Here is a 23,827-nt window from a genome sequence, read left to right on the forward strand (position 1 = left end):
CGAAGAATACAGGACACTGGGATGGGTGTAGGGTAGCCAGTTATGAATTGCCACAAAAAAAGGAAATGCATCACCCAAAATAGGTCACTGATTTGCATACAATTTGCATGTGTTAATTTATTTGTATAGATGCAAATTTAGAAGTAACTGTTGTAATTTAAATGGTATATGTTGTGTGTGTTGTTTTATGTCATTATGTGAATGGTTTTTATATTTTATATAATGTATTTTAATGGTTTTTATTTTTTGTGAACCGCCCAGAGAGCTTCAGCTATGGGGTGGTATAGAAATATAATAAATGAATGGAAAACGGAAATGCAGTACATCTCACCATAGCGTGGAAGGTTGTGACCAGGTGATTTGTGTGCCTGCCTGTTCAGTCTGCTGCACAGATGCTATTTGCTGATGGGCAACAATCTTTATGGTTTCTTCATTTTAAAATCAGAATTACACAGGACAGCCCTTCAAATAGAGAACGCCTTCAAAAAGAGGACAGTCTGCTGGCAGCTCTTCAAATGGAGGACTGTCCTCTTAAAAGCAGACACATGGCCATAGAAATCACAGCTGTGTTTCAGGTAGAAACAAATGCCAGTGAAAAAGAGTAGGAGTGAGCTTAAGATGTTTTCCCCCACTTGACTGGATTAAGCCATAACAGTTTATAAATAAACACAGAGTGTTAACTTGTGTTATCTATTTTTGTTCATGTTAATTGGATATTTTATGTATGCTTTAAAAACATAGCACTGGAATATGGTGGGCTAGAAACTGGAATGAGTAAATCTTTATTTATTACTTTCCTATACTTGCTGAAGCTCTCCTGGCAGTTTGCAACAACTGAGATGCCAGCACATGCCAACTAGCTTGCACCGTGGGCAAACAGTATTACAAATCTATCATGCATCTTGCTTTTTTCTAGAAACACGTGGGGTAGGGGGTAACTAGCTGTTGTTCATTTGCGTATACCCCAAAAGATGTGGCAGGAGGAGGAGCACCTAAGTCTGCAAGGTGCCCTGAATGCGGTACATGCACCTGAAAGGCCAACCTTGATGTTATCTTGGCAAACGTATAGACCCAACCCTACATAGGCCACAGTAACAGCAAATGTGAGAGTAGGGTGGGGAGGGGTCACTCATCAGGCTGAATCAGCCAATGGGAGAGGGGTGCTTAATCTCTCTGCAGCATCCAATTCTCCCCTGCTAATGACCCCCAACACCATTCCCCAGCCTTGCCCAGCTAGAGGGGAAACCATTGAAGAAGTCAGTTTTCACCTTTACTCCATCATCACAAACGGCACAGAGGGCGTAATCAACAGGGTAGAAGTGGTGGTTTGGCAAAGGGTTAAGTACTCCGCGCAGCCCACCAATTTCCTCCTGCAAATGGGCCCCTGCAGTAGTGTTGTGAGGGAAATATGGTGTTGGGAAGACTGAGTTTCCCTCATAACATCTAGTCTGACCCTAATGCTCGGCTCAGCCATAGTCCAAAAATCCTTGCGTCTGGCAAGGTGATCCCATACAATCATATGTGTATGATCCTGGTTACAGACCACTCACTTTCCAATATGTTCATCTACTGTCCTTCCACAGTGTTCTGTGGGCTCTTCAGTGATTCCTATGCCAAGTAATGTACAGAACAATCTGCTGTGCTGAAAAGTGAACACCCATCCTGTTTCCTTGCATGGGGCTTCTCTGTACTTCCTTGCAGCTCAGTATACAGTGGCTGCTCCCTCCATTACAAGTGCCCCTTTCCCCCAGCCTTCAAGCAACCTGGCCAGGATGATGAGAGGAACACTGTCTAATCCAAAGGATTTCAAGGGAAAACAAGATGATGTGAAGGTTTATGGGTGAGGGGTGTGTGTGGGGGTGGGTATCCCACAATAATGGCTCAACAAAGCATCCCCAGGTGCTTAAAGATCTGGTCCTGGATGGATCTTAACCCATGGAGCACTACGGATACCCTTTAAGTACAGTTCAAAATAAAGTATCACCATCCTTGAGAGGGAGAAAGTCAGGGGCATGTTTGGCTAGAATGGAGTTCTTTCATGCCGAGTCTATTCGGCATGTATTTTGACTCCCACACAATACAAGCCAATGCATGTCTACTCAGAAGTAAATCACACTGAATTCTGAAGTCCCACTGAATGGGACTTCTGGGCAAGAGTGATAAGATTGCCGCCTGAGCACTCCCAAGCACATTTCCTCCAGAAAGTAACAACCTCGATGACGAGGTCGAATACCAATCAGCCTTACTCTTCAGAGGCTAGGCAAATCAAGGCAAACACCGAATCAAGCCTTTGAAAATGGTTTCCTCTTTTCCCTTGAAATCTGAATCATCATATTACTTTCTCATTATATTTTTCTATCTATACACACAACTGCTGTAATAAAACACACAGACAGATACACAACTTTTGAAAGAAAAAAGGATTTGTGCTTAAAATCAACAATTGGTTATGAAAACAAGAACTAACCTCTCAGGAGAGCCAAGGGTGCCCATTCCATAAAGCTGACATCAACGTGGTCAGTCACAAGGTATGCTACTGGGGAGACTAGCAGGCTCACACTGCTCATCCGAGAACAAAAAACAATTCACCAAGTCCACACCCAAACCTTAGGAATGAATGCATTGAAGGCCAAACACCTCTTGAGTGCCTCCAGGAGGTAAGCTTCCTTATTAAATCTCCAAGGTAGCTGGGATTCAGAGGAAGCACCTAGAAGCAGCCTAAATAAGGTTCCCTCCCAGTTCATCCCCCCCTCCCCACAAGGGTTGTCTTGCCATCTTTTCCTAGTAGAACTCTTATGCATTTAACAGCTGTGTGACAGGCAGAAGTGGATCAGCTGAAGCTTTTCCTAGCAGGGAACCACGCCTGTTGATTTTCTGCACTTTGTGCAGCTGTTGAAGGCTCAGGAGTCCTACCAGAAAATCGGTTGCAGCTCTTGCCAGATCCAAGAAGGCATCTTCAGATCCGTGCAAAATTCAGGCAAGTTACAATCTGAACTCTGCTCCAGATTTTGGCATCCTTTTTATATAGCTAATCTATCCACCCCCAAATGTATTAGTTAAAAAAAGCAAGAAAAATCAACTGCCATTAATTTTCTTTGTATTATTTCATGGCTAATTGGTGCCTAGAGCTGGCATCCAGGCACAGAAGGAAATAACAAGGAGTTTCAAATGGGTCTGCTGGAAAGGACAATAATTTCCAACTGAGAATTATGTAGGTGGGAAGGAAGGGAGGAACTGAATACATTTATTTTCTGTTCCCCCCTACGAGCACCACACAAGTTGATCTTCTACAAGCTTCAGGCGCCTGACCACTGTGGATTTTTTAAAATGCGTATGAATTTGCTAGAGCTACTATAGTTATCATTGCATTTTATATCTGCATGCCCAGAAATGCTTCTGCAAGAAAAACAGTATCAACCTCTTCTACCACCCTTCCTCTTTCTTTTGAAATGACTGTAAGAAGTAAAGATTTGTAATTAAGGGGAATTATCTAAATGAGCAAAAATTGCTAGCCAAAGCATGAGTAAAGCTGGAATATGTATCTCTTGCTGTGTAATTACTGAGTCTTGTGAAATGCACCATCATGAGGCATGTGCTAGTTTATGCTGTACAATGATACCAAGACCTTTGTCAACAAGCTGGCTCCTTCTGTGCATTATCTTTTTAGTGGCCAAAATATCACCCGCTATCTTATTAGACATACAGCTCAGTTGTGGATTTCCCTACTTTGGGAGTCCTGAGCAGTAAAAGAGTTCATTCCGGCCTGCTCTCATTTCATTAATTCAGTTTAAGAAAGGGACTGCAATGACTGGAGTCTGAGAGTTTTGTCTTCTTTTTTTTAGGATCGCTGGGCCTGCCTAAGTGGGAGAGGAGTCCTGGCCTGCTAACTCTTTCTGCCAGCCCCTTACAATAGCTACTGTTTTAGAAGGCTACAGGGAACCATGATTTGGCTAAAATGGGGGAAGATTTAGAGCTGGGGATAATCACAGTGACACATGCCTTGATTATGTCCAGGTTAGATTACTGTAAGATGATCTACCTTGGGCTGCCCTTGAAGACTGCTCAGAAAGTATGGTTGCGACCAGGGCTGGCTCCACGTTTTTGAGGGCCCTTGGGCAAGACACCATCAGTGGCCCCCTCCCTCAATGAGTCTACTTCTCACTGCCACTGTCACCAGCTGCTATTGCCTGTCATCCTCTCTCTCATTATTGCTGCTGCTTGTTTCCTTGACAGACAGACAGTGAGCAAGCAGGCCATGGCATCTGCTCCTCTGCCTCCTCACTACCACCATTATCTGGGCCACAGCAAGGGGCAGGTGAACAACCAGGTTGCAAAGGTGAAGAGGAGGAGCAAACTCCAGGGGGCTCTTGTCAATGGGCCTTAATGCCAACCCTTAATGCTGGCTCTGGGTGGTTAAAAAAGGGTGGCAGCTGGAACACTTGTGAGATCTAGTGCTTGGATCATATTACACCTATTCTGCACTGGATACTTTGGCTGGTTTGGGCCTTAAAAGCCTGAAATGGTTTGGGGCCATGTTATCTGAAGGACTGCCTATAGGTTGTATCAGCCTGCCCAACTATTAAGATCAGTGTTGGAGGGCCTATTGTCTAACCCACCAGTGACAGTTATTAGGCTGGCAGGTACTAGGAATAGGGCTTTCTCAGTAGTGGCCCCACAGCACTGGATCTTCCTTCCCATGAATTTACCTATGGCCTCATCACGGCTGGCTTTTTTAAAAAGCACTCTGAAGGCACAATTGCTGCTACTCTGAAGACACAACTGGTGCTTGAAAAAACCTTTAGCTGCTGCTGTTTGTTTGAAGTGTAATTGTATTTCCATGTATTTTATAATTTTGTAAGCCGCCTTGTGAGAGCGGAGCATCCTGAAAGGTGGGTTTAATTAAAATATTTTAAATAAACAATTAATAATGGGTTTCATTAAGGGGACCATACCTTTCTCCCCATAACATGAGCACTGACATTGTATAGATGAGCAATACATCCACAGGTTGCTTTCAGGCAGAGTAATGAACTGCAAACCAAATTCTGGAATGTTACAATTCATGTGTCTCCTTTGGAGTCATTTGACTCCATTGGTAATGCGCATTTACCCATGAAGCCCCTGCATTCCTGGGGAGAAAATGGTAACATGTGAATTGCCCCAGGGGATGAAACCTTGTTGCTGATAGCATGCTAGAAAAAAGAAAGCCACCCACTTAATTGGCTATGCTCCATGACCTGCTTTAAGCACCAGGGGCAGAGAATAAGCATGTGCTCCCAAGCCCAAGCAGAGTGCCTTTCCCATGCACCACAGTAAAGGCCACACATCTGAGAGTAGGAAGCACCGCTTCTACGCATGCTAGAGTGGCTGCCACACCACACTTTCTAGTCCTTTAACCTAGGTAATGTTGCCTGACTGCAACCTGAAGGTTCCCCTTTACCTTTAAAATTGCTGATGATTTGGGAGAAGATGGAACTGCAGCTTCTCTTGTCTATTCCCACCCCCCCAATAGTCCCATCATTTTGACTCCTTGCTTCACCTACAGTATTAGACTTCAGGAGTGCCATACAGCTGGTGCGGTCGTTGACAGGACAAAGGGTTGCATCCATTGGTGTCCCCTCGCAGCTGGAAGGCTCTTTGATCCAGCATAGGCTTCCATGAGAAGAAATGGTGAGGGGGAAAGTCATTTTCTCATATTTGCCCCTTCTCTTGCAACCTCCCTGTACCATCCCCCAGACTGTTCCAAAGGGTCGCCCAACCCACTAGAGCAAATCAGGGTGGGGGGCACAGGGGGCTTCAGGGGGAAGGGGGAATTGGCAAAAAACTCACCCTCCTTTCCACCCACACAAAGCCTCTATTGGATCAAAAACTCTTACAGAGGGATACCACTGGACAGAACCCTGTGGTTGGATTACAGGACTATGGGGTGGAAGAGGTCCTAGCTGCCCTGTCTCCTGATTCAGCAGCAGATCTAAAGATAAAGGGAGGAAGCTCTGGGTTGAAACCTGGCACGCCTAATCCCAGTACTATCTGCTACCCTTGTGCCCATCGAGTGAGAGCCCATAAAGTGGGCTATCTGAGCATGACACATCTTCTTTAAATGCTATTGGGGAAATGTGGAGGGAAGATACAGGTCAGTGATAGCCACACATTCCTTGCAACATGTCGTTTTGGCTAAAGGTAAATAGGCTGAAAATAGTGTTAGGAGTTACGTTGCATTTCAAAGCCCCCCTTTAGTTTTAGCATAGTTTAATTGCTAAGTTAGGACTAATTAATGAGCAGTCGAGGCCTGCTAGAGATGTTATAGGTGGGTGGGAGTTGAAAAAATTCAAATCTAAACCTGAGGAGGACAAGAGTCAGTTTTGATCTGACTAGAAAAAAAAGAAACAGTTTAAGTTTTGGAGCTAGCTGGTAAAAAACAGAATGTGAAGAGCCAGCAAAGACATTGGTTTTGGTTTGAGGGAACCAATGCAGCTGTAGGCCTAACAGTGCTTGTCTCTGTGCATCCTAGCTCTGCCCCTTTTCCCCCAAACAGATGTTATAAAAGTACCTTGGTTTGGATTGGATTGGATCCAGAGATCTCTGCCTTCTATGAAGATTCCTCCGCCCAATTTGAGGGGATCCCCACTCTCTCCCCCATACCACAGCTCACCCCATTCAGCAGGGTCCCCTGTTTCTGCCTAAATCTGGATCCAACCCCTCAAGTCTCCATAGGTCCCTCTTCACAATGGACCTGGCCCTAGAAAGCTGCCTTGGAGCCGCCTGTTGTTTGGGGATGTGGGGAATGCAAAACAAATCGATCTTTCAGGCCATAATGGACTATCCTATTTCAAAACTTAATCTTCACTGTCTTCCCTTTCCATTTTTCCAGTCTTGTCAAATAACAAAGAAGAGCACAGATGAACAAAGTGCATTAGCCCTTAATTTCAGCTCCTCCTTTATGAGTCACTGGTGACTGGAGTGACTCATGAGGCAGAACTTTCCATTTCAATGGGTGCAACAACAAAAAAAGTGTCTCAGTTTTTGGATGGTACTGTTGTCTTGTCGGCATTGTTAATGTTAGTGATTTATCTCCCTCCCCTGTGTTGTCTGACACATACATCTTAAATGCAGTCTTTAATCTTTATTATTCTTGCTCTTGTGGTTTTAAGAATTAGAAATCAGCACTGATATAGAAGAGTGAGTTACCCAGCCCAAGACTCTTGCGATGGTTCGCACTCACAAGCATGAGTGGTATGTGCCTACCCATTGCTCTGAAATGGTGGCTGGAGCAAAGATGGTCCTCCCCCCCAGACCCCCCCCCCCATAACCCTTGGGCACTGAGTCCAAAAGCAACTGTTGCGAAGATATGAAGCTGCAAAAATGTGCGGAAGTGTGATTAAATAACTGAAAACTCTTCTCTGTGCCTCTGTAACTGCGCAGCTGCAAGGGGATGGGGGGAGTAAAGAGGCATCACAGATCTACGCAAGCACATGCCTACAACACGCCCACCGCAAAATGTGAAGTCAGTTCGGGGAAGGGAAAGACGGCCCGCAACCGCGGGGAAACCTGCAGCACGCCCCCCTAAATCACAGGAAAACGCCACCTCGGAAATCTGAAGTTTCCGAGAGAAAACCAAGTGGCGAAGTGGCGACTGCGTCATCTATCCTGAGGGACCTTGACTCACAGCTGCCCCGGAGAAAAAGGCTCATGTAGATGGGGCCAGGGTGAGATTATTCTACAGCAGTTAAGAGACTTCCAATCCAATGCATAAAATATATTTTGTTTGATAGTAACTACCATTGATTTCAGTGGAACTTATTTCTATGCAATACTCGCAGAGTTAGAAAGGACTCAAATGGATCATCTAGTACAACCTTCCTGAACCTGTTGGCCTCCAGGGCTTGATCACGGATCTGCCTTCCTCAAGAAGAAGGGCTCCACTCACATAAGGTTCCTCAGCCTGATTTCTCCCCACTACACCACAGCTCACCCCATTCAGCAGGATCTCCTGACTCACTGATCTGGTTTGGATGACATGACAAACCACTGTGGGTTGATTAACCCTTGGGGCACTGCATCACATGCTGTCTGCCATTATGCTCTTGCCGGGTGTTGCCATGGCTTGTTGTGTCGTCTGAACACAGGCAGTGGGGGTTATTTGAAGGCTAAACAACCCTCACATAATCCACAGTCTGTTTTAGGGTTACGTGGGGGTTGTTTAACCCTCAAATAACCCCCATTGCCCACATTTGTTGACAAAACAAGCCACGGGAATCCCCAGCTGGGATTTACATATAATGGCGGCCCGCATGCACCGCAGCTCCTTGTGGGAAATTAATCCACAATGGGCTGTCATGTCATGCAAATAGGGATGTACGAAAGTCACTTACCTTTTCGCAGCTTGGCTTCGCGGTGGGGGGGAGGCACTTCGCTTTCCCCCCCGACGTTCAGGTGAAGGGGGGGAGGCTTCCTGCCTCGCCTGGCCGAAATTCAGGCCAGGGGGGGAGGCTTCCCGCCTCGCCCAGCCAAAATTCAGGCCGGGGAGAAGCGCCCCGTCTCCCTGGCCGCGAACTAAAAAGTTTTTTTAAAAAAAAAACGCCCCTGTGATAGGCTACGTGACGATTTACGTAGCCTATCACAGCTAGATTTCCAAAGTCAGCAGTGATAGGCTACATAAATCGTCACGTAGCCTATCACGGGTGACTTAAAAAAAAAAAAAAAGCTCGTACGCAAATGGCGGCGGCCCATGGGCGCCGCCATTTGCGTTCCTTATTTTGGCACGTCTAGCCTACGTAAAGATTTACGTAGACTATGGCGAAAATAAGGGCAACGCAAATAGCGTGCCCTTATTTTCGCCGTAGTCTACGTAAATCTTTACGTAGGCTAGACGTGCCAAAATAAGGAACGCAAATGGCGGTGCCCATGGGCCGCCGCCATTTGTGTACGTGCTTTTTTTTTTTCAAAGTCACCCGTGATAGGCTACGTGACGATTTATGTAGCCTATCACTGCTGACTTTGGAAATCTAGCCGTGATAGGCTACGTAAATCGTTACGTAGCCTATGCACGGGTGTGTGTGTTTTTTTTTTACTTTAGTTTTTTTTTTTTGCAATGGCAGTGGCGGCAGCCGGTCGGGAGACTGGCCGTTGCCCCTTCCGGCACCGAACCGCCGCCGGGAGGGACATTCGCCAAAGCTAAGTCCTGTCCCGGGGGGTGGCGGAGAATTTCACCGCCGATTTCGGGGGGCCGAATGCGTTGGCGCTCGGCCCCCCGAAGATTCGGGGAGAAATTCTCCACCATCCCTACATGCAAACTGACCCCCTGTGTAGCATTTTCAGGGGTCTGGAGGGGCTGCTGTGTGAAAGAGGATGTGGGGAAGTCCACTTCCACCAGTGCAGTTGATCCAGTTTAAATCTATATCCAATCCCAGAAGTTCTGGACTACAACTCCCAGCATCACTGACCACTGGTCATTCTGGCTGGGGATGATGTAATCTATCTAGCTTTTTGTTTAAAGATGTTTAGAAAAGGAAACTCAGCAAGCTTATGCCATTGCTAAACAGCTCTTACAGCTAGGTTCAATGTTTTAATTCAGCGTTGTCCCTGAAAATTAAATCCAGTTGGCCCAATTCCACATTGAACCCTGTGCTTGATTGGATCTATGCATGTATCCCCTAATACATTGTCTGTGTGGGAGATTGAACCCAGGCTTCTCCTCTCAAAGAGGTGATTGGTGCTTTCAAGGCCAGCCATGCCTACCATCTGTTCAGAACATAATTCTTGCATATAAACAGAGGTATGTGGCCCACTTTTGCTGTCCTGTCTCATCATTCCCAAACTTTCAAGCCCTCTACTACTATTTTATAGGTAGCTATGACGAAATGAGTGTTTGGGGGGTGGGAGTGGATGAGATAATGGTTGATGTGGTAATACTAGTGATTTGGGGTGTGTGGGGGGTATAAGAGACATTTTGTTGGCCTAATATCCAAGTGGGTCCACTGAAACAAGCTAAGAAAACTACGTGCTCAGGGTTGGTGGGCTATATCTGCTAGTGCTCTGCACCAAGATAGGGCTAGTAGTAGTCACTTGTACAGGATTCAAGAGAAACTGAAGCCTCTCCCTGGTGACTCCCCCCTTGTGGTTCTTATTCCTTTCTGGGGCCTGCCTTAGGTAGCCTTGAAAGCCGTGACAATACTTATGGACATGGCGGATGTCGCTCTATCCTCTGAACATCTGAGAGGCCACACCTGGACTATACACTTCCCACTATGCCCTTGGGTTATCAAATGAGGCCCTTTACCCAGGTAACATCTCAGAAAACATGTAGCAAAGACCTTGTCAATTGTAGAACCCACCCTCTAGAATGTTCCTCTGTGAGACCTTAGGATGACTGCCCCCCACATACATTCACCCAACAGCTGAAGAACTTTCTTTTCCCCCAGGTGTCTGCTGGCTTTTGTTTCTATGTCTGGATGGGATTCTCTTTTGTTTTTAATGTGCGACTTCATTTCAACTCTGTTTTTATGGCCTTTTTGTTTAGTATCTTAGGCCGCAATCCTATCGGGATAGGTGGCTGCCTCTGAACTTGGGGGTGACCACCTATGCAATACAGGGCAGAAGAAGCGCGGAAGGAATCGTTCCCTCTGTGCTTCAGCCACCCTGCATTTGTGGCTAGACAGTCAATTTCGGCTGTCTAGCCGAGGGAAGGCGGAGCAGGGGAAGCGGCTGCTGGACAACACATAGGATGTGTTGTACTGGGATTTCCGCCTTCCCTGCCCTGGAACTCTGCCCTGTTTTTGCCACTCCCCACCCCTTTTCCAAGGGTGGAGAGCAGGGCCACTCTGTACTACCTACAAGGCAGTGCTGGGGTGGGGAGGAAGGTCGGTTCCCAGAAACTGAATCACGGCCATAGGATTGCTTCCTCCAACACTTTAAGTTGGAAAGGACACTCATTTTTTAAAATAACATATAAACATTATGGACATACCTTGTGAGAAATAAACAAATCTTTAAGAAAGAACAGCTGCACCCTGGGCATCATTTGAAATAGCCCAGTGAGTTTGCCACAGTTCCTTTGATGGTGATGCTATTCATCCTCCATTTGGAGGAGGCGGAGAGAGGAATCAACTTGTTATCTCCAATCACAGATCAGAGATAACAAGGGGATTCCTGTCCCTGCTTCCTTCCCAAGTCCCCAGTAGCCTCCAAGCCAGGGATAGGGATTGGGGTGGGTGGTGGGGCTTGGGGAGGGAAGGGGGCCTGTGGAGGGTGCCCTACCCTCCGTGGTTCAGACTGGGAACCTTCACAGGCTGGAGGTTCACTGCCCCACAAGAGAGAGAAATCTTTAGAAGCCAGAATTAATCCTTGCCTGGGAGAATGCTTCTATGGTAGATATGGTTGATTTTTGAAGCCACAACCTGCCTGCTAAGCAAAAACTGTGTCAGTGCAGTGTCTGCTCTTAAGCTTACTGTCTGTTCAGTGCTTTTGGTGTCTTCCAAGCAGCATGCCCCCCCGCCAATCTGGATTTACCTGACCAGGAGTGCTATTTGGCAATTCTATCTTCTCATAGTTCTGGGTGGCCACTGAAGGATTGCTAGAGCTGATGAGCACAGGGGAGCTGATATCCAGAGTCTGCCGTCCAGTGGGTGAATGGACCATCCTGTTGAGCGTATTTAAGGCTGTTGTGATGGAGAATTGCTTCAAGCTCTTCCTTCTAGATTCAGACCCTTTGCAGAAAGTGGGCGACTCCATGCCTTTTGCCCTGGACAAGGATTTTCGCAAAGGTGAAGCACATTTCAGCTGGGAAGATTGGTAACTTTGGCTTGTCTGAAGGAGTTGCCGTGCTGTTGTATTTGGCTGGAAGAGAAAGAAACATGAGACTTTGTTGTCATAGAAGATAAAATATTCTGACACACACACATATCTCCCAACTTCAGGAGTTGCTTGAATTAGTATCTTTTTTCTTTTTTTCTAGTGATTATCTTATTCAACATGCTAATGGCAAGTATTTTTTTTAATTTGAGGGGTATTTGTCCGGCAGAGTCGGATTGAACTGGGTTGACTTGGTAAATTCAACTTGGAAATCCTCGGGCGCATTGTGATTGTGGCTTGATGTGTCCTACTTCAGCCTACTTTTTCAAACACTTTGCAGGGCACAATGGCTGAGCATTCACAAGACCTCCCCCAAATCCCCTGACAAGCCAACCTGTGAGAATGTTTGTACAGAAATAATGCATATGCAAATCAGTGTCAAGTCTGGATTTGGGCCTGCATTCCATATTTATATTTTTTTAACTATCTGGGAATGTTTGTACAAGTCACATCTCAAGTTGAAAATATCACCAAGAAAGAGTTATTATGCTTGAAAGAGGTCCAAGTATAGCCAAGCTTCCTTTTCATCCTACCATATCTTTCAGAGCAGTAACATGTAGCAGACATACATTCAACTGGGTGGACTTATTTGATGCCCTGAAGTGTGTTCACATAGGAATTTCCTGGTTTGGCATGTTAGCAGAGCTGGATGTTCCTGTGTAAGGACTTTGTCCTTCCTACTAACAACAGGTAAATGTTGCATCGAAATTCTGCAGCTGGACACCATCTATTTCCTCTTTAGAAGAATGCACAGCTCATGACACAGTGCAGATATGAAGCTTACAGGAGTTGCATCGAATAGCCACAAAACTGTTCATGGGCACCACTGTTCTCCAGGCACCGTTTGTGGTGTCCACCAAAGTGTCCTATCTCTGCCACTTTGTTAGCTTTTAAATTAACACATTTTTTTTACTGGCAGCTGGGATTGCTGTGAAATAGGTTTCTGTTGGTGCTGTGGCTTCAAAAGTATTGTTTACTACACTGGGGCTCAGACCCTACCTCTGCCTTGTACTCAGTCTTTGGGGAAGGTTACTTGTTCTTTGTCATGCCTCCCATGGCAGCCATTTTGTGGTGGTGTCCAGGGCAGTTACTCAAATTGCCAAATGTGCCCATGGCCCCAAAAGCTTGCCTATCCTTGATAGAGGCATACCCTACATCAGGAACAGGCATCCTTTTTGCCCCAAGGGCTGAATGTGGTGGTGAGCAGTGGGTCAGGGAGTTTCATGCCACTGGTGGGATTGGCCAAAGGTGGCAATGGGTAAGTCCCCTCACCTCCCCCTGCCACAGATACACATACACAGCCTTCCACCTCTCTCTCTCTTTCTCTCTCTCATTCACACACACATAGTCTTCCTCCTTCACTGTCACTTTCACACAGACCCCCCCGAATCTAAGTGTCAAAATTCTTGAGTTTTGCCTTATTCTAGGGCCTTGCACATGGTTGGTGAGAATGAAGTTGGGCTGATTTGAGCCTAAGATCCATGTCCCAGAGCTTGCTTCCAAAAATAGGGCTGGGGTACAGGATATCACCTCAGCGCCATCTACTATCAGCTAGTTGATGGGCTTGCCAGAGTGCAATTCAGCTGAGAAGGAAAGCGCATGGGGATGACTCTCTTATCGCAGACCCCATCCCAACACACTCTCTCCAGCCTGCCAAACAGCTACCTGCAGAATAACAATACCTCTTGCACTTTTCCCATTAGCTTAGGGTTGGATACCATGCCAAATTTTGATATATTTATGTTAGTTCATTACCATCACCATCAGCAATTTCAGGAGCATTAGCCACAAGCAGGACATACATTTTTAAATGAAAATGATTGCTCCCACCCACAAGTTCCAACACCTCAGTCAATTGGCTGGTGGGGGCCTCAGTCAGCCTGTACTCTGTTTGTTCCTTACAACAGATGGGTGGTCAGATGGCCTCAAGCAGCTTGGTTGGATTGCTTCTGCTGGAAGCATCCTCCTCCTGACACTGACACTGCAGGACCATTGTCTGGAGGACTGTGCATAGACCCCCCCGATCTGCCTCAGAGGCCACTCCAGGGCTTCTGAGGCAGGCCCAATTCACTTCAGACTGATTCGGGGACCTCCAACCCACTTCGGCCTATGGAGCCAAAGCGGGATTTGTACATCCAAATCCTGCTTTGGGCTCCCCTGACGTGCCGCCCAGCCCCCAGCTCCTTACCTGGGCCCTTCCACTGCCAGCTGTCTTTTTCGGGGGGGGGGGTGCCCCCACCACTGCTCTGGGGGAGCTGCTGCCAGCCCTGGCGGGGGAGCCACTGCCACCAGGGGAGCCACCACTGCCAGCTCCTGGACCCTCCGGACACGTTCCAGCAGCTGTTGTGTTGTTCTGGGGGCCCCATCATTTTTAAAATGGAAATCCCCCTCCGGAACAACAAGACAGCTGCTGGTGTGCACCCAGAGAATCCAGGTAAGGAGCTGGGGGCTGGGCAGTGTGGCTGGGCTTCCGGATCACACCAAAGTGTACTGAAGTGCTTCAGAGCGCCCTGGCCTGCTGTATGCCTCTCCATGCCCCTCCTGCCTCGCCTCGAAGCAGCCCGAAGCTCCAAATCCTGCTTCAGCTTAGACCTCGGGCTTTGGACCGAAGCAGTGCACAACCTTAACTGTCTGTTACTGCTCATAGTGATCATCCCCAAGATCATGTGGCACAAAAACTTTGACTTTTGAGTATATTCAATACACTTGAATATACTTCCTCTTACCTCCACGAACAAGACTGGGAAAATTCCAGTTCTGTCCCCTATCTTGCCTTCTGCCCAGTTCTCATCCACTCGGCTGATTACAGTGATGATATCACCCTGAAAGATAATAATCACAGATGGGTTACCAACACAGTTGCCTGTGCTTCATAGGTAACAGGTGGGTTTGTCTCCTGAACTATAGTGAGAGATGAACTATGCTAACCTTGGGTTTTACATCATTAAAATAAGGAAGAATGCGTCATACAATGATCTTTGTAAAGCGAAGAAAACACTCACTCATGTTGTCTCTCGGTGACTTTTATGAATCTTACTTTCCTTTCAATTTAATAAGGGAGTAAAACAACAGCTAACCAAAGCAGTTTTACTAGTTTCAAAACTTTACATTCATTGTAATGACAGGTACATTTACATGTTGCAAAACTGATCCTAGTTTGGCCCGGCATATGTGTGTAGAATGAAAGTCTATTGGAGGCACTTTCAGCCCATCACAACTCCCACCATCTTTGGCCAAATATTGGAATCCTTGAATTTTGTCTTATCTTTGCACATGCTTGGTAAGACTGAAGTTGGGCTGGTTTGGGCCTCAGTTCCATGTCCCAAAACCTGCTTCCAAAAACAGAGTTATGGAGACAGGATAACACCTCCCACATACAATCATGTGACTTACTATGCAGTGGCCACGTTAAGTGTATGGCACATTCATGCACATCGGCTAGGATCCAAAGACTTGTTTAGGCTCCTGCAAGGGGCTTGCACTTGTATTGATTGATTCAGTGTTGGGAGCCCTTGCCAAGATCCCTCCTCTGAGTGGGCCCGCTTCATCACTGTCCCTGCTGCCCGTTTGATTGCTCTCTCCCTGGGGACTTAATTCCCAACACTGTTCAGAAGGAGAGTGCAAGGCAAGCAAACACCTTTCTTGGTGCCTGCCTAAGTGTCCTATCCCTCTCACTTGGTTTTTTTTTTTTTTTAATTAACACATTGTTTTTACTGGCAGCTGGGATTGCTTGAAATAGGTTTCTGTTGGTGCTGAAAACTGTGGGTTCAAAGGAGTTGCTGGGTGTATTGGGGCTCAGGCTGTCACTCCTTCTCCCTGCTCTTGTCACTCCTCTCATGCTTGGTGGGGGCTAGTAGCTGTCAGAAACAGTGAGGAAGAGGAGGAGGGGAGCCAGGTGGCTCTGGGGATCAGCAGTGGGCCATCTACTGGGGTGTGGGTCTCAGCAGGTGCCCAATATTGCCAACCCCTGGAGCTAGACTGGGATTGGTTGCTTAATTATATCCCGCTTCTTGCACAAGCCCCTTGCGAGTAGCTCACAATAAAAAAAATAGAGCATAGAACACTAAAGGATAGTGTTACAAACAAACAAACAAGAGGACAAAACAAGAACAAACTGATATTATTCTAAGGTCATCATATAAAATCCCATGCAATCTCACATTTACTCTCTGAAAGAGTACATGCCCTCTGGAAGGAATCCATGTCATATGGAAATGGTCTGTTTTCCCTAATCTTTTGGAAGGTTGAGAGAGAACCAGTTAGGTGGGCTTCCCTATGTGCCTAGGAAACATAGGAAGCTGCTTTACACCAACGCCAGATCTACACCTTGTGTCTTATCGATACGATCCTACACAATCCATCTTGCACATTTATACCTTGTAGCGCACACAATTACTTCTGTTGCAGTATTTTGGATAATATGGAACAAAAAGAGGGAAATAACACTAGAAAGGCAGGATATGGAATACATAATGTGCCGCACTTCAATACTGATAAAAAGCACTAGTGTAGATCTAGCCCAAGTCAGATCACTGGTCCATATAGCTCAGTATCTTCTATAAAGACTGGCAGTGGCTTTCCAGGGTTTCAGGCAGGAGTCTTCCCCAGCCCTACCTGATCTTGGAGATGCCAGGGATTGAACCTGAATTGTCTGCATGCAAAGCCTGTGCTCTACTATTGAGCTATGGGCCAGCCCTTCCCTGCATCAATGGGGCATCACAACCAAAAAGGTCCTAGATCTTGGAATTACGCCACTACACTTCAAACTGGGAGGGAGCACTTCACAGCAGGGCTTCTGGGATGACCGTAGAGAATGGGAGAGATACATGGGAGGAGGAAGCACAGCTTGAAAGAAGTGCCCAGTGGATTTTTAAAAACTTCTCTTTCTTTGAATATACCGTGTAACAAACTGCTTGTAAAACTCCCCTTGGTTTCTAAAACAATTTGGCATGCAGCGTGGATCGCTAGTAAATTCACTAAACTCAGGCCAAGGAGGCAGGATGGAAGGATGACTTCACAGTGGATTAGAGGACTTTCAATAAATAAAGGTCTTTAAATATGAGCATGACTCTGTGCTAGACAAGCAAATGCCATGCTCAAACGATGGCAACAGAATGCTAATTGCTAACGTTAAATAAGAATTTGTGATCTCTGTCTATATGGGGCGGGGGGGGGGAAAACGGACCCTGCATCTGGTTTAAGTCCTATTTTGCAAGACTTTCAGTAACCCTGACTCATGCAGCTCCACATAACCATATGTAGGCACAACACTTGAAAAGCATGAACAGAATTACACTGGGCTACAGTTCACTGGGCTGGGAAGCAGTGCCAGCTCCAGCTTTTTGAGGGCCCCTGGGCAAGGCACCCTCAATGGGCCCCCTCCTTCAGTGAGTCCACCTTGGCACCACAGTTCTCACCAGCTGCTATTTCTCCTCATCCGCTGTCTCATAACTGCCCCCACTTGCTTGCCTGACAGGCAGAGAGCCAGGAGCAAGTAGGCAGGGGCATCTCCTGCTCCTCTTTCTCACCAGCTCCTTTGTCTGGGCCAGAGCAAGAGGTAGGTGAACAAGCTGGTTGCCATGGTACAGAGGAGGAGCAACTCCAGGAAGCCCTTGTCACTGGGCCCCTGCAGGGGCGTGGATCCTTGGTAGGTGCCTGAACATGCCTACCCTTTATGCCAACCCTGCTGGGAAGCCACTCATAAAGATGACTGTCATGGTGTATTCTGAAGGATATCCTGCTGTGGTTGGCTGTGGAAACAGGAAATCATGAAGATGTCTTTACTGGGAGTTTTAAGAAAAGCAGTTGGTGAACAAACTCACTAAAATTGTCTCTTCATAACCTGCAAAGCTGATCTCATGTTGCCAACCACAGGTATCTTAATATGTTCCTCTGTCCTTGCCAAAATGGTGACCGGTTTTTTACGTGACACAGTAAATCCCAGCATCCTAACTGTGCTGTAGAAGTGGAGATGAACTCTGTCTATGGCAGCAAACAAACAGAACGAGTAACCACTGAAACAAAGACAAATAAAGGAAGCAAAACAAAAAAAGGGGAAAGGAGCAAAACAAAACAAAAGCAGATGGCATGAAATGGAGGCAATGTCTGAGGCTACCAAAAGGAATGGTCCCTTTTCCACATCCCCTGTGTTGTTGTCAGTGATGTGGAAAGCCACTTTTAGAAGTGTTGATACTCTCGAAATGAGCAGCAGCAGATGCCGCAGTGAAAACTGGCGCTCACAGCTGGTTCCTTCTCATCCCAGGCTGCGGTAACAACTGGCTATTCGATATCTGAACTGTCCTCCTTGCAGCTTTCATGCCCCACGCCAACCCTAATCTCAGTGCTGCTTGGAAACATCCTTTTTAAGTGTAACTTGGCCTCACCGTTCAATTTCCCACACTGCACTGGCATGTACCTGAACCATGAGGCTTGCTCATTATTATGAAATGAGCCCCTTGCTCATTAACCCTGCTAAGTGTCACTCTTGTCATCCTCCAGTTCACAAAATGCATAGAGATCTGTAGTTTAACTTAACCATCAGATTTATGGTTAAGAAAGCAGGCTGGTAATTCACAGCCTGCCTTGAAGCTGTTTATGCCAGCTAAATCATGTCAGCCTGAAGGAGGGATGAGGGTGAATTGCCTCGATTCTCACAGAAGATTTGGGAGACTCCCCCACCCAAAAGGCAATTAAATTCCCACGTTAAATGTTTCAAGAACCTTTGGGCAAGAGAGAAGCCCACGTTCTCTTGTGCGTGTGTTAGCCTGTTGGTTAGAGAGATGAGGAGGAGAAGCGTTGCTCATGGGCTAGAAGGGTCTAGCAGTGACGCTTATAAGATCCAGTTTGCTGGCCCACCGTTTGGTCTTACTCTAAGGAGGAACATGCATGCTACTGGCCTAGAGAAGTATGTGGCCCTAAGGAACCACCTTTCGTCTATTGAGGGGACCCCGATAAACACCCAGCTTGATTAGCTGGAAAGAGGTGTGAACTTTCTTTGCATGTACATATATATTCCACATCCATTTTCTATCAATAAACTGTCATCTGTTGCACAAGTGGTTTGTTTCATCTTGGTAATCAAAAGGCATTAGGTTCTCGGCAGAGCTCCTCCCACAATTTTGGCAGTTAGGGAAGTCTGGCGTATAATGTCACGTCAGTTACAGTTTTATCCATTTTCCCACGCCAAATTGACTTTATGGGGAAATCCAGATTTAAGAATTGGCAAGAAAATGTTTTTATAGCAAACCTGGACAGATAAGATGATCTTTACTTTAGATCAATTAGTGGGAGTTGATGATGAGTTTTTGGTATTTTCAATTTTGCAAGATCAATTTGATCTGCTGGCTTCAGCGGAATGGCAGTATTTGCAATTGAAACATTTGTTGGTATCTAGATTTGGTCCGGCTGCTTTTACTGCCTCGGAGTCTCCTTCGCTATTGGAAATACTTATTGAAGCGGATCAGGTGTATCGACCTACAATTCATGTTTATAAACATTTTTTTATCAATGAATAAATACGGCACAAGTGGTTTACAGCAGGAATGGAACATCCTATTTTCCTTAATCAATGGACTGCCGTTTTGGGGTCTGTGTCAGACATTTCAATGGATCTTCAGTTACGCCCTATTCAGCAGAAGCTTTTGTTTTGGGTCTATTGGACGCCACAACGTCTTTTTAGTAAAGGCTTGTCAAATTCAGCTAATTGTTGGAGGTGTAATGCAGCCAATGCTTCTTTTATTCATATGTTTTGGAAATGCCCAATGGCCGCCTCCTTTTGGGAGGAAGTCATTATACAGATAAATTTCGTATTGGAAAGCTCTTTAATATTTACTGATGTAAATGTTCTCTTAAATTACTTACCTGCTTCTTGGAACGTAACACACGGTCAGCGTAAATGGATTTTTCGCGCGCCCTTTTGGTTGCTAAAAGACTGATACTACGATATTGGAAAGATAAAAGCTCATCACCTATAACGCAATGGACTGAAGATTTAACAACACTAGCAACATTTGAAAGAGTGGTATACAGGCGTAACTTGCAAATGGACTTATATGTGGATATTTGGTCTGCTTTTACAGAAGTTTATGCGTAACCTTTTTTTTATTTCCTTCCTCCCCCCCCCCCCCCGAATATTGTAATGTTAGAATAGAAACTGAGGATTTTGAATATGTTGTTGGTATTTTTTATGTTGGACATAAAACATGCAAAGAAAAAAAAATCTTGGTAATCAGAAGAATCTGACTGATGACTGGGACATGACAGAATCAGAACCCAGATCCAACACAGGGCTTAAGAACCAATGGCAGCCCTGCTAATTGTGCTTTAGTATGAACACTGGTGGGACAGATGGCAAATATCCAGACGATATATGCAGAATGCATTAGAGGATGAAATGGCTGCTTCTAAGATGCCAATCTGTTCTGGAAAAACAACCAAGAATCTTCTGGCACCTTAAAGATGAACAAATTATTATGGCATAAGTGACGGGAAGGCAAACCACTTTTGAATCGGGGCCCTGCAAGCCCTGGCCAAGTTGGGATGCTCCTTCCCGTGCCGCTCGAGTCCTTATCAGGGCATGAGCAGTGCAGGAAGAGAGTCAGCCAGGGCTTTCAGGAACCAGCTCCTGCAAGCCCCATCTGAATGGTGTGGGGAAATCCTCAACTTAACTCCTATCTCTGATCAGGGAGGTAAAAAAGGGATTCCTCTTTGCACAGCTCACCCTCTAATGGAGGGTGAACAATGCAACGGAGAATACCTTTGTTATCTCTGGTCAGAGATAGCATGAGGATTCCTGGGCACATGGGCTAGAAGTTGCTCTCCCCTGGCATAAGCTTTCGTGGACACTGTCCATCAGATGCAGTCTCTCTTTTCTCATTTAAACCTAAACAGTTTTCCTTTATAATAGGGGTAGGCAACTTGTTACCCTCCAGATTGTTTTGGCCTACAACTCCCATCAGCCCTAGTCAGCATAGCCAATGGTGAGGGATCACGGGAATTGTAGGCGAAGACATTCAGAGGGCTGCAAGTCACCCACCCCTGCTTTATAACAATGTTTGATTTATTGCATGGAAAACTCTGTTTTCAGTGCTGGAACCCACTGTGTAGAGTGGATAATTACGCAGAAGGATACTGACATATGAAATCTGACCAAAGATAGCCCAATGTGTGAATTCACAGAACTAAGGGCCATGATATATACAATGAAGTAAAGATGGAGCAATGTGGTAATAGGAAGGAGAGACTGGTTGGCGAAAGTTGCGATTATATTTGAATGGCTGCCATGCCCACACTGGAGGAATCCTCCTCAAAGGAAAAGCTAGAGTTCCCAGAAACTGAGGGCACCCCAGATCAGTCACTGTCACCAGACCAGGAAAGGCCTGGGCCCTTGAGGGTGATGGCTGCAGATCCATCACTGTAAAGAGGAGGGGACTCTGCTTCTAAGGCAGAGGCAGAGCAGCCCCCAGGAGCTCGGTCGCCTCAATCAACAGACCAGTAGGGCTCCTGTGAGAAGGACTGCTTGCTTGCAAAGAAGGACTCCTCAGGAGAAAGTGACTCCTCATGAGTGGGGCTCTGACCAGAGAGCTCTAATGTATTGCAGCTGAGTCCTGGGTGGGGCTCAGCAGGCTTTAATGTTAAAAGCCTTCAGTATCTTTCTACCCAGTGCTGGAAACAATTACTAGTTCTTACTGTTTAATATCCTGTTTTCTTGACCTTGCTTGGAGACTAAATCTCCTGGCTACTGACCTCTGGACTCCTGCTTGACTCTGCTTCTTGGACTGTGTATTGTATCTAACTGTTTATCTGTGTTTTGACTTTTGCTGCCCTTCAGACCTCTCTTTTAGATTGCTCCCTCTTGTGTGATAAAACTGTGCTTTTGACTGTTGCCTGCTGACTGACTAGCTTTTGGGTTGCCTGAGGCTGATGCAGCCAGCCATAGCAATTGTAGAGGCCATAAGAGCGTTTTGATATAAACATATGACCAGAGAGGGGTAATTCAATCCCATATTCAATTGCTGTATTGCCTTGTGGTTGCTAATAAGCTGGCCTCTAGGATGAATTTGTGACACAGCGTTCCTGCCTCTATAAATCTGTTAGCCAAATGCTAATGCTTGTTTTGTGGAAAGCTGGTTAAAAAAAATTGGCAAGGTCAGTACTGGGCTTTATGGGAAATCTTCTCAGGCCCATCACAGCCCCTTTTTAATACTCCGAGAAGCCTGGGGTCTATATCTTCATTTGATGCCTCCCTTTCTTCTCACTGCACTGTTTATTTATTTAGTTTATTTACATGCTGCTTTTTTTTCTCCAGTAAACTGTACCCAAAGCATATTCTGAAAATATTCAGATACTCTGCTGATGGAGGAAGTTTGTATTTCTTCAGTAATTTCTGAAGGCCATTTTAGCAAGATCTCTCTTTTCAGAAGGAAGGGTGAGAGGAATGATATGCACTGCTGGCATGTTAGACTCATGGATAACTTCTTCACTGGTTTTGGAGTTAGTGAGTTCTGAGTCACCAGCACATATCTGCTTTTGAGAGGAGGATGACCCCTGAGAAGATACAGAGTCTTTACCAAAGGCAGTCCTTCCTGTGACAGGAGGCATTGGGGGTGGGAGTGTGTTTTGGGTAGGGATGTACGAAAGTCACTTACCTTTTCGAAGGGTGACATTCGTGGTGGAGGGGAGGTGCTCTGTCCCTCCCCCCTGAAATTCTGGCTGGCTGGCTCCGCAGGGATTCTGCGGAGCTGCCGGCCGGCTCTGCCAGCGGCTGGACATCCGGCCGCTGGCTAGCAGGGACACAAATGGTGGCGGCTATAGCCGCCGCCGTTTATATCCCTGCAGTCAGCTGTGATAGGCTACGTAAATGTTTACGTAGCCTATCACGGCTGATTTAAAAGAAAAAAACAATGCGCGTATGCAAATGGCGGCGCCCATGAGCGCCGCCATTTGCGTTGCTTATTTTGGCACGTCGTAGTCTACGTAAACATTTACGTAGACTAAGACGGCAAAAATAAGGGGAACGCAAATAGCGTAGCGTCTACGCTATTTGCGTTCCCCTTATTTTCGCTGTCTTAGACTACGTAAATGTTTACGTAGACTAAGACGTGCCAAAATAAGGAACAGAAATGGCGGCGCTCATGGGTGCCGCCATTTGCGTACGCGCATTGTTTTTTCTTTTAAATCAGCCGTGATAGGCTACGTAAACATTTACGTAGCCTATCACGGTGTTTTTTAAAAATCTAGCTGTGATAGGCTACGTAAATCTTTACATAGTCTATCACGTTTTTTTTTTTAACTGGAAATGGTGGCGGCGGCAGCTGGTCGGAAGACCAGCCGCCACTGCTGCCGCCGCCGCCAGGAAGATCTGCCCAAGGTAAGTCCCGTCCCGGGGGGGGGGCAGGGGGGTGGCAGACTGTTCCGCCACCGATTTCGGGGGGCTGAATGCTCTGGCATTCGGCCTCCCCGAGATTCGTGGTGAAATTCTCTGACATCCCTAGTTTCGGGTCTTTGTTTTTCCTTGAAATCTCTTGCCTTACTTCTGGCAGCTCCACTCTCACCTGTTGTGAAGACATTGTGGAGACACTAAACGACCTGCCAATAACAATTTGGGAAACATGGTTTCTACAAAATAGGGCAGGACCAAGGCAAACACAACCCTGCCACACTATCAGGCCAATTCAGGAAGACCAACCCCAGGCTAGCTCCCACCTCAGCTGATGTTCCGCTGCATCCCAGTCCCAGGCTGGATGCAGGCAGACTGCTGAGCAGGCCTTGTCGGCTGCTTCTCTTCAGCCACTCTGATGCCAAACTCACAAGAGGCACCCAAGCAGGGTCAGAATCAGTCGGAAGCAATCAATACCAGAGGTGACTTGGCATGATCTCTCTAGCCTAGAGACATGGCTCCTCTGGGCAAAGGCAGAAGGTGGGGAGAGACTAGAGAGAACCCATTGCTCTTGTTGCTGATGAGGTGTGAGAATAGCTG

The 23,827-nt window shown here is 46.3% G+C and overlaps 1 protein-coding gene across 5 annotated transcripts in view; it reads right to left on the bottom strand.

The window, feature by feature from the left end:
- The window catches only part of SH3RF2 (SH3 domain containing ring finger 2), a 118,051-nt gene that overhangs the window by 45,758 nt on the left and 48,466 nt on the right, over window positions 1-23,827 (bottom strand). For all 5 annotated transcript variants that reach the window (XM_084838754.1, XM_084838756.1, XM_084838755.1 and 2 more), the window contains exons 4-5: window positions 14,577-14,672; window positions 11,509-11,835 (exon numbers count right to left, since the gene is read on the bottom strand). In XM_084838754.1, the coding sequence (XP_084694880.1) occupies window positions 11,509-11,835; window positions 14,577-14,672 (423 nt within the window). The remainder of the gene's footprint in view (window positions 1-11,508; window positions 11,836-14,576; window positions 14,673-23,827) is intronic.

Source organism: Heloderma suspectum, chromosome 2 (genome assembly GCF_057233095.1).
Source record: "Heloderma suspectum isolate Gila_16-S chromosome 2, 16-S_ref, whole genome shotgun sequence".
NCBI classification, from domain to species: domain Eukaryota; kingdom Metazoa; phylum Chordata; class Lepidosauria; order Squamata; family Helodermatidae; genus Heloderma; species Heloderma suspectum.